General features: G+C 39.5%; 1 protein-coding gene across 1 annotated transcript; it reads left to right on the top strand.

Moving 5' to 3' along the window:
• The first annotated feature begins 7,767 nt into the window (after window positions 1–7,767).
• Window positions 7,768–10,190, top strand: LOC147213400 (alpha-1-antitrypsin homolog). Its single transcript, XM_086143061.1, has 5 exons — window positions 7,768–7,892; window positions 8,407–9,022; window positions 9,107–9,377; window positions 9,536–9,683; window positions 9,771–10,190. The coding sequence occupies exons 2-5, from the start codon at window positions 8,416–8,418 to the stop codon at window positions 9,957–9,959; spliced, it is 1,215 nt and encodes a 404-aa protein (XP_085999187.1). The 5' UTR covers window positions 7,768–7,892; window positions 8,407–8,415; the 3' UTR covers window positions 9,960–10,190.
• Window positions 10,191–10,638: the final 448 nt, after the last annotated feature.

The raw sequence follows: 10,638 nt of genomic DNA, 5'->3' as shown, positions 1-10,638 counted from the left end.
GAGAAAAAAAATTGAATCTAACTGTAAAATAGAAGAGACATGAATATAAATATAGAATAGAAGCCATAAATATGAATATAAATATGACGTAGAAGACATAGATATTTATACTAATACAATATAGAGGAGACAAAAATATGAATATAACTGTAAAATAGAAAAGCCATGAACATGAATCTAAATATAACGTAGAAGACATAAATAATTAAACAAATATAAAACAGAAGATGCAAAAGTATGAATTTAAATGTAAAATAGAAGAGACCTAAATATGAATATATGTGTAAAATAAAAGAATGAATATATATACATAAAATTTACATAAAATAGAAGAGACATAACTGAATACAAGTGTTAAATGGAAGAGAATTTTTTTTGGAATATAAACGTTAGACAGATATTCAAATAAAAAAATAAAATAAAAGACATAAATATTAGTATAATATGAAATGTGTATAAAAATATATAATATATATTTTTATATAATAAAATATATAAAATATATTTTATTATATAATACATATTTAAAATATTTAAAGTTTAAATACCTAAATATGAATATAAATATATAACAGAATAATCGAAAATATGATTATAAATGTGAAATACAAGACATGAAAATGGATCTGAATAAAAAATAGTCACAAATATGAATATAAATGTAAAATAGAAAAGAAATGTATATAAATGTAAACATAAACATTTATATAAACATAAAAAAGAAGACATTATTATAGATAGAAATATAAAATAGAAGAGAAAAAATTGAATATAAATGTAAAATATAAGACATGAATTGAATATAAATATAAATATAAAATAGAAGACATAAATATGAATAGAGATATAAAGTGGAAGCAATAAAACTGAACGTGAAAATAGAAGACATAGATATAAATAAAAATATAAAATAGAGCAACAAAACTATCAGTTTGAATGTAATATAGAAGGCATAAGTATGAATCCAAATATAAAATAGAAGAGAAAAATATGAATTTATAAGTAAAATAGAAGATAGAATATAATAAGATAGAATATAATAAGATAGAATATAATAGAAGATAAATAGAATATATATATATATATATATATATATATATATATATATATAATGGAAGTGTAAATATGAATATAAATATGTAATAGAAGAAACAAAGATATGAATACATATGTAAAATAGGAAAGACAACAATATGAATATAAATGCTAAATAAAAGAGACATGAATATGAATGTAACTGTAAAATAGAAGAGACATGAACACAAATCTAAATATAATGTAGAGTACATAAACATTCATACCGATATATGGTAGAAGATACAAACATATGAATACAAAGGTAAAAGAGAATAAGATATGAACAGAAAAGTAAATTAGAAGGTACATGAATATAAATAGATATACTTAAAATAGAAGACATAAATATGAATATAAGTATCAAATAGAAGAAAAAATCTGAATATAAATGTTAAATAGAAGACATATTTACAAATATAGAATGGAAGACATAAATATGAATATAGATATAAAATAGAAGACATAAATATGTATAAAAATCTAAAATAAAAAAAAATATGAATACATATGTTGAATAGGAGAGAGAAGAAGATTAATATAAATATAACGTAGAAGACATAAATATTTATGAAAATATAAGATATAAGATAAAAATATGAATATAGATATGGTGAGACTGGAGTGACAACTAGGACAAAAAAATAGATAACAGATTCAGGACAAGCCATGTGAACGAGTCAGGCAGTGAGGCAGCAGTTTTATGTTTCTTTCTGACAGGAGAATGAGAATGAATGTTATTTTGTCTTCATGAGTTGTGAAGATTTCAGTTTTCATGGGATGAAAACTTGAAAAAAGAGGCACAAGATGAGGTAGCAGAGAAAAAAAAAAGTGGGATTTGTAAAAAATATGACCGACTGAGATGGTGAGTGGTTGCGTGTCGGCACGGATAATGAATGAATGTGTTTTTATTTTACTCGCACAACATTAAAAGGGTGATTTATGGTAAATTTTTTACTCCCCGTTTTTTGCAAAACAATGAAAATTAATGATATTTAAATGGCTGTAATTCATCCCGCGTGACAGCGTCTGTCCCGTCACGCTCAGACGGGAAAAACACGCCCCTCCGTTACAAATGCGTTTCAGTCTTTTGTCTCGCTTTCACCTTGAAACCCGTTTCTGTCTGCAGCGTCTCCGAGTTGTCTCGTGAAACTCGTGACAAATGGCTTTTAGAGAGGAAGGGAGCGGGTAGCAATACTTTTTTGTTGACGTTTGTTTCGTTTTCAGACAGGGTTCGGCGGTGTTTTTCTTTTTAGAATTTAAATCACTTTGAATTCCTCACTCGTAATTACAGGCTCGAGGCTTACGGAAAGTTTTTGGCCTCTTTTTAAGGCATTTTCACTTTTCGTTTTACCTCCGAGTGTTTCTGGTTTTTGTAATTTCACGTTTCGCGGTGTGCATCCCCGCTTGTTCTCGCTCTCGTCGCTTGGTATCATTTTTTAAATCTTTTTTTTTTTTTGGAGTACCTGCGTGACAATCAGACCGCCGCCTGTTCCCGTCTCCGTCTTCGTAATCAGCTTCTCGCCACGTGTTGCTCAATCAGTCTGGCCACGTGCCGCCGACCCGATTCCGAAGATCTGCTCAAAAAGAAACTCATCTCAGGCGTCGTTTGAATATTTCAATTCCGGTCAAGCCGCGTGCAGAAAGTTTAAATTCCTTTGTTAAGTACTTCCCTTCATCCATTCAAAATAACAATAAATAAGCAGATTGAGCTGCAGTAGCATCTGGAATACCAGGAGGAAAACCCGAAAACAAATAGTTTGTGTCTCTGTATGACGTGCGGATGCAGGAGTGAACATTTATACGGCGAGTAAATGACGGCGCCTGGTCGTTCGACTCTATTCGATGTGCAAATGAGCGAAAAGTGAAATGTTTGTGTCTCTATATGACAATATTCAGAATTGCTGCACGTATCTATACCTGGGAGTCCACCAACGGCTCGAAAAGTTAAAAAATACAAGGTTTCGGGGGTGAAGAATGGTGAAGATATAGTGTTAAAATGTTGATGACATGATATACTGCTAAAAAAAAAAAAAAAGGGAGCGTTTAAACAACACGAGTGTCCACTTAGGAAGCAACACGACTTGTTTTAAGAACATTACATCAACGTTGGATCAGCCTAGAGGGCCATATTTGGTGAAAATGTGACATTCTTTGAACCGTTAATATTAAATGACAAATCAACTATTTTATGAAATTTTTCAATGCAATTGGCATTCTTTTCATGTCTTAACACAGAACACAAATCTAAAGTTTTTACTCTCATATTTAAATATTTCTCTCATACATTAAGTATTAAATATTTTTAAATATAGTCACATTAAATACCACAAAATTAGGAAAAAATCTGTCTGGAATAAGATTCAATATATATTGGTTAATTTGAAACAATACGTATTCACTATTAAATGCTCACTTTGAACTTCTAAATGCAAAACATGTGAACAGCAAAATAACGGTGATATTATTCAGAAGTAAAAACCATCCAGAGACAAAGGAATCCTTGTGTAACTCCTCATCAAAAAGGGGAAGCGCAGTGTTTTTTATTATGTCAATTTTAGACTCAGATCAAAAATATGAAACAGAAAAACGGCTGTAGATTTTATTATTGATTTTAAGACACAGGCTGCGGGCCGGTGGAAAATTGAATATGGGCTGCATTTGGCCCGCAGGCCGGACTTTGGACACGCCTGGCCTGGAGTGTGTTTTTCCACTTTTATTTTGAATGCTACTCCAAATCTGATGAGAATTTTTGTGTAATTTTGTTGTCGGCACATTTAACTACCTAAAGAACAAAATATTGGACAAAAATATTTCATTCATTCAGATCTAGGATGTGTTATTTTTTTTGAGCAGTCTTCTTCTTCTTCTTCTTCTTCTTCTTTCGGCTTTTCCCGTCAGGTGTCGCCACAGCGAGTCAACTTTCTCCATCTAACCCTATTCTCTGTATCTTCCTCTCTCACACCAACTACCTTCATATCCTCTCTCACTACATCCATAAATCTTCTCTTTGGTCTTCCTCGAGACCTCTTGCCTGGCAGCTCCAATTCCAGCATCCGTCTACCAATATATTCACTATCTCTTCTCTGTACATGACCGAACCATCTCAGTCTGGCTTCTCTGACCTTCTCTCCAAAACATCGAACATGTGCCGTCCCTCTGATAGACTCATTCCTGATCCTCTCCATCCTGGTCACTCCCAAAGAGAACCTCAACATCTTCATCTCTGCAACCTCTAGTTCTGCCTGCTGTCTTTTGGTCATTGTAACAGTTTCTAGTCCAAACATCATCGCTGGTCTCACCACTGTCTTGTACACCTTTCCTTTTATTCTAGCTGAAAGTCTTCTATCCCTTCGTACCCCTGACACTTTTCTCCACCCATTCCAACCTGCTTGGACCCGTCTCTTCACCTCTTTTCCGCACTCTCCGTTGCTCTGGACTGTTGACCCTAAGTACCTGAAATCCTCCAGCTTCTTGATCTCCACTCCCTGTAGCCTCACCGCTCCACCCGAGTTCCTCTCGTTCACACACATATATTCTGTCTTGCTGCGACTAACTTTCATCCCTCTCCTTTCCAGAGCATACCTCCACCTCTCTAGATTTTCCTCTACCTGTTGTCTGCTCTCACTACAGATCACAATGTCATCTGCAAACATCATGGTCCATGGGGATTCCTGTCTAACCTCATCTGTCAGCCTATCCATCACCATTGCGAACAAGAAGGTGAGCAGTGTATATATAAATAAAAAAAAATAAAAAAAATAAAAAAAAAAAAACATCTGAGGGAGAGCCTATATGTGCTCGAATAAATGTGTAAATATGCAGAATAAATTATTGGAGCTCTTTTGGTGTGCAGATTATTTTTCAAACTTCTATTCAATGTAAAATGAAGACATAAATACTAATAGAAATATAAAATTTCATGAAATTGAACAATCGGTACATTAACAGTAGATAATATGTCATGATTTTACCCGTCCGGCTCACTTGGATTATCTTCCACGTTGCAGCTGAATTAAAACGAATTTGACAGCTCTGCATTGATAAGGCGTGTGAATGGTTGCATGTCTCTATTTGTGATCAACCAACGATCTCACGCCCAATGACAGTTGGGATCGACGTCGTTCCCCTCCGGATAACCAGTAGAATCAGTGAACAATTCTGGTATTAGTTTGTGAGAAATACGTTTTTTGGGGGTATTTTTCCCTGCCGGCACGTTCATAGTAGAAAGGGTTACCTGTAAGTAGATCAATTTACAACGACGGCCTTTTCTTTTTTAGGTTTCTGCACACGTTTTGCATGCCGGGACTCCCATCCGCTCTTTTAGATTCAATATGAAATGAAAGTGTTTGCAGCCAAACGAAGCGGCCTCATCATCAGGCGCGGCTGCCGGAATCCTGCTAACAAAACAAAAACAAGTTAAACAAATGTGAGAAGTGAAAAAATACATTTCTGTATCAAAAGACGTTCGTTCGTTCATTTTCCGTACCATTTCCTGAAGAGCAGAGATTTCTGCTCAAGGTATTTTGCACCATCCAAACTTTGCACATCATATGATTCACTTTTCTCAGTCATGCTCATTTTGTATTATTCTCACTATTCTTTTTTTCGTTTTTTTTTTTTTTTTATGCTTTTTAACCGTCTACTATGCGTATATCATGGCGAACGTATCGTATTATATCTTGGATCACTGCTACCGGCTTTCTACTGGGCCTCCATTCTCTTAGTGGAATTACAATAAAAATCATTGAATATGCGAAAAAGAAATGTATACATTTGAAAACAGGAGGAGAAATTAAACTTTATTCATTTATAGCAGCGGTCCCCAAGCCCCGGGGCGCGGGCCACTATCGGTACGTGGATCAATTGGTACCGGCCCGCCTAAGAAATCATCAATTATTTCTCTCAGATTTATTATCTGAGTCTGAACAATCTTTATTTTGAAAAATCTTTTATTTTGAAAAATGACCGGAATCTCTCGGTTACATCTTGAACGCTAAAAATGTAACCCACGAGCTAGCAAAATGAGTCCGTTGGTTGGAAAGTTTCTTTTCGAAGGGGAAAAGGTCTGGCGAAGAGACAGAAGAAGAGCCTAAAATTTCCAAGAAAAAGAAAGATTTTAACAGACAATACCAGGAGTTCTCCTTGAAATGCGGATTTATCGTAACGGGTGATTCCCACAGACCGAGCCGCTCTGCATAACATGAAGCAATGAAGCCGTCATTATACTCATGCTATGTTGTTGGCGCAGCGTTACGAGGAAGCTGCTCATAAAGTTGCATATAAAGTTGCATGATTAATTGTGATATAAACAATCTACACGTAGCCCCACCTGGTCCACGGTAAAATTGTCAAGCGTTGGATCCCTGCTTTATAGCACTTATTCTACAGTCAGGGTAGCGGGTAGCATAGCCTAGTTGATACTGGACAAGAGGTGGGTTCAGCCTGGACCGGTTGCTAGTTGATAAACAACTAATCACCCACTGATTCTGTGATACAGTTTGTCCTCACTCGAGGACGGGGTTGCGTTCCAAGGAGTCTGTCGTCAAGCGAGTTTGTCTTCAGCAAAATACTGTTTCTACCGTACGGTATTTGCTTATTGGCCATTTGTACCTATTTTCCCCTCTCTTTTCCTTTTAATGTTTATATTTGCTTGAATATAGGTCAGGGGTCGGCAACCCGCGGCTCTTTCATCTTTACACTGCGGCTCCGAGTGGCTTGGGAAGATAAATTGTACATATTAAATTGAAGTGTATTTCATTTGTGTTAATTGCTTTTTTTAACTTTTAGTTCTAAGTTGTAAGATTATTGTGATCTTGAAATATTATAAAATTATATTTATTAGTTTTTGCCGCTCAAAATAACGTCACGCTCGCGGAAGCCGGTATACCCGCCAGCCGTAAAGTCCCGATTTGCAGATGCTGTGCGCAGAAGTCCCATAAACCAGGTAAAATAGATATTTATGAAGATATTTTGCAAATATTTGTTTTTTATTGTTTACTGACACAGTGATTTTTTTCCCGATTTATTTTTAAAATTCAGGTCAAGGCTCCGCTAAACGCTCTGAAAGCCCAAAGCTCAAAATGAGTTCATTACAAATATAAAATTTAATTTTCTCGGTAATACTTTGTGAATTTCAGAAGCAACACACTACACACTTATTCATACAAAGTGTAAAGGTAATAAAAAGCAATATATACAGTGGTACCTTTATTTTAGACATCAAAAAGTAATTGGGGCTCCCAGTGTTTTCTTTTGCGAGGAAACCGGGTCCAAATGGCTCTTTGGGTGTTCCGGGTTGCCGACCCCTGGTATGGGCCAATTCTAAGCGCGGGCAAGTGCGTACGATACACTCACAACGCATTCAGCGCGTATTTTAATATTACCGCAAAGCCCACGACGTGAAGTGAGGACCACCCGAACGGGGAAAATTAGGTTCTCCGTTCTCCGTGGGGGCTCTCGGTCATACAGGCCACGGCGAATTCTTGTCGAAATCTTCTTACTTTTCAGTTTGTTATCAAAAAACAGCGATGAACAGACAATCAGCTCACCGACCCGGTCAATTCACGTGTTCTCTGTAATAAAACCGGTCGCGATCGTTTGTTTTAAAGTCAATCGTATCGATCATTTTTCAACAGGTGAACAACAACCCCTCCACGCCGGTTGAGGGGATCTTATCGTGAAGATACTCTATCTCTGCCGGAGAAACACACCATTCCGGGTTAATCTTTGACCCGGTCCTGTCGGCTGTTCCCGGCGCTCGTCTATAAAAGGCGGCGCTTGCAGGCAACTGGTCTGCTGCAAGAGGACACCAGGAGGTGAGCGAGCAGAACCGCGATCGTTTCGAAGAACCCCCGAAATCCGGTCTATCGGGCTCGGGAGGATCTTCCTCATGAAAATCGGAAAACGAGATTTGACTTAGCGAGCAAAAGGAGACCGCTCAATGGTTGTAGTTATTTAAACTGAACGATTAAACTGTGCGAAGGATCAAACCGTGAATTTAATAAGGCGTGTGCTTGTGATTGTGTACTTGTGATTGGATTGAGCAAGAAAAGAAGTACCCAGTCTACCGAGGTGAAGTTAGACTCAAAAACCGATGAGGTCGCCTTACAGCAAAGTCAGGAAACAGAGTGGGTGATGTTCATTTGGCTTGATTTGGCTGATCTGATCTCAGGTGTTCTGAGTTACTACAAGCAATCAACTGGCGGCGCAGGAGATAAAACTCCTGTGATAGCACTGGCGTCATTTTAGTATTTTGCAAGTGGTTCTGTTACATGCGTTGCTAAAGCTGGACTAACCCTTTCAAATTTTTTTTTTTTTCTTTTGAGACAGGCTGTAAATATGCGGGGTTTTTCTGCTCGTTGCATGGTCGCCGCAGTGCTGCTGGCTGCAGCCTGGGCACAACATGACCACCATCACCACGATCACAAGGATGACGTGATGTGCCGCCAGCTGTCCTCTGCCGTCGCCGACTTCGGCTTCGCCCTCTACAAAAACCTGAACGGCAAAGCCGCAGCCGGGGAGAACATCTTCTTCTCCCCGGTGGGCATCTCCACCGCTCTGTCCATGCTGTCGGTGGGAGCTCGAGGTCAAACCCACGCCCAGCTCTTCTCCGCCCTCGGCTATGGCGACCAGCTTCCGAACCAGGTTAACGAAAGATACCAGCATCTCTTGCACATGCTCGGTCACAGCCAGGAGGAGCAGGAGCTGGAGGTCGGTAACGCCATCGCGCTGCGTACCGGCTTCGACCCTCTGGCTCAGTTCATCGCTGACGTCAAGACCTACTACTCCAGCGATCTCTTTAACGTCGACTTCAACAAACCCGCCGAAGCCTTGGCTGAGATCAACCAATACATCGCGAGGAAAACCAATAATAAAATCCAAGAGCAGCTGAAGGACCTGGATGCCTCCATGGCAATGGTGCTGATCAACTACGTCTATTTCAGAGGTAGGAGTCCCGAAAAAGACGATTTTAGATGGGCGCCGTTGTGGCAACGTCGGTATTCCATCCCGCTCCCTAACTTGTTTGCAGGGCTGTGGCTCAGACCCTTCAACGAGTCCTACACCAAGAAGGCCGACTTCTTCGTCGACGCAAACACCAAGGTGGAGGTGGACATGATGTCGAGGATGGGTCGCTACGACCTCTACTTGGACGACGCCAACAAGACCAGCGTCCTCATGCTGCCGTACAAAAGCAACACCTCCATGATGATCATCTTGCCTGATGAGGGCAAGATGAGCGAAGTGGAAGCCATGGTCGACAAGGACTACATCAAGCACAGTCACAATTCTCTCTACAGACAGTAAGAAATCGGAGTCTCGTACATGATTGCGGGGTTTTTTTTAGCTTTAGGGTGGGCAACGTACCAAGACACAGGAATTTGGGACCCTGAATGGCATTTGGTGGTTTAGAAGTGAAATACTGTCCTTTATTCTTGGCAACGTGCTCTCTTTGCCTCAGATCCGTGATTGTGAAACTTCCCAAGTTTTCAATGTCGGCTGAAGCCAGCCTGGACGGCACGCTGAAAGAAATGGGAATGATCGATGCCTTCGAATCTACGGCTGACTTCTCTGGCATCTCCACAGAAGTCAATCTCAAATTGTCCAAGGTAGGCTGAGTTTGCAAGCACTCAGGTTGTACTTTTTCCTCCAAATATCCATCCTAAGGTTTTGTCTGCTCGCTGTTTCCCCCACAGGCGTCCCACAAAGCAGTCCTGAGCGTGGATGAAACTGGAACCGAGGCGGCGGCCGTCACGACCCTCGAGGTGATGCCGATGAGCATGCCCATGATCCTGGAGGTCAACAGACCCTTCCTGGTGTACATCCTAGAGGACTCTACCCAGAGCATCCTCTTCATGGGCAAGATCAGCAACCCCACGCAGTAAAGAAACCAGCTAAGGAGGTTCTGTAGTTGGATTTAGTCTATTTATACCTCTTACAACAAAACCTGCAACACTAATGCAAACCTGGCAAGGCATTCGGACCCTACCAATCTTTAGCATTCAGCCAACTGATGTGGATGTGGAAGGTTAAAGCTCTGCATTATTTTTCAGTATGCGAGGCAACCGGCTTGTTGCAGTGCTAACATTAAAAGAATAAAGATCTGTCCCAACTGACCAGGTGTGTCTTTCTTTAAGGCTTTATCCTTTTTAACGTGACACCAGAAGGTGGTTTTCAGCCATCTCAAATGTCAGTAAGCCGGACTGATTGACTGACAGTGGGGAAAAATAGTTGCATCACGTTCTGAGATGGGAATGCTGAAGTGTTGACTCCCCCTCGTAGAAAATGTCCTAATTGGTGACTTTGGCAATGCTCACTAGCATTGCAATCGAACATGTCCCTGACCCCCCCCCCCCCCCCCCCCCCCGTAGTAGACCACCAGAATCGAGACCATTTTTGAGGGGAGGCGGTAGCCAGATTTCAAAACAAAGCTGGTGTACAAGCATGTTAACCTTTGATTCTTCTGCGCACTCTGGACTTGTATGCCTGTCATTCGCATCCTCTGCAGCTCCCATCGAGTGTCAATGGCACTCAAGTGACTCCCTCAGTTGCTTTGGTGAGCTA

The sequence above is a fragment of the Fistularia commersonii genome, chromosome 36 (genome assembly GCF_037954325.1).
Source record: "Fistularia commersonii isolate RoL2024-O1a breed Wild chromosome 36, RoL_Fcom_v1.0, whole genome shotgun sequence".
Classification (NCBI taxonomy): Eukaryota; Metazoa; Chordata; class Actinopteri; order Syngnathiformes; family Fistulariidae; genus Fistularia; species Fistularia commersonii.
Note: the sequence above shows the minus strand (reverse complement) of the source record. Positions and strands in the feature narration are given on the sequence as shown.

Coding starts and splice junctions, on each gene's coding strand:
- LOC147213400 (XM_086143061.1), top strand. CDS start 8,416: ATGCGGGGTTTTTCTGCTCGTTGCATGGTCGCCGCAGTGCTGCTGGCT. Junction 9,023..9,106: donor CAACTACGTCTATTTCAGAG/GTAGGAGTCCCG, acceptor ACTTGTTTGCAG/GGCTGTGGCTCAGACCCTTC. Junction 9,684..9,770: donor TCAATCTCAAATTGTCCAAG/GTAGGCTGAGTT, acceptor TTTCCCCCACAG/GCGTCCCACAAAGCAGTCCT.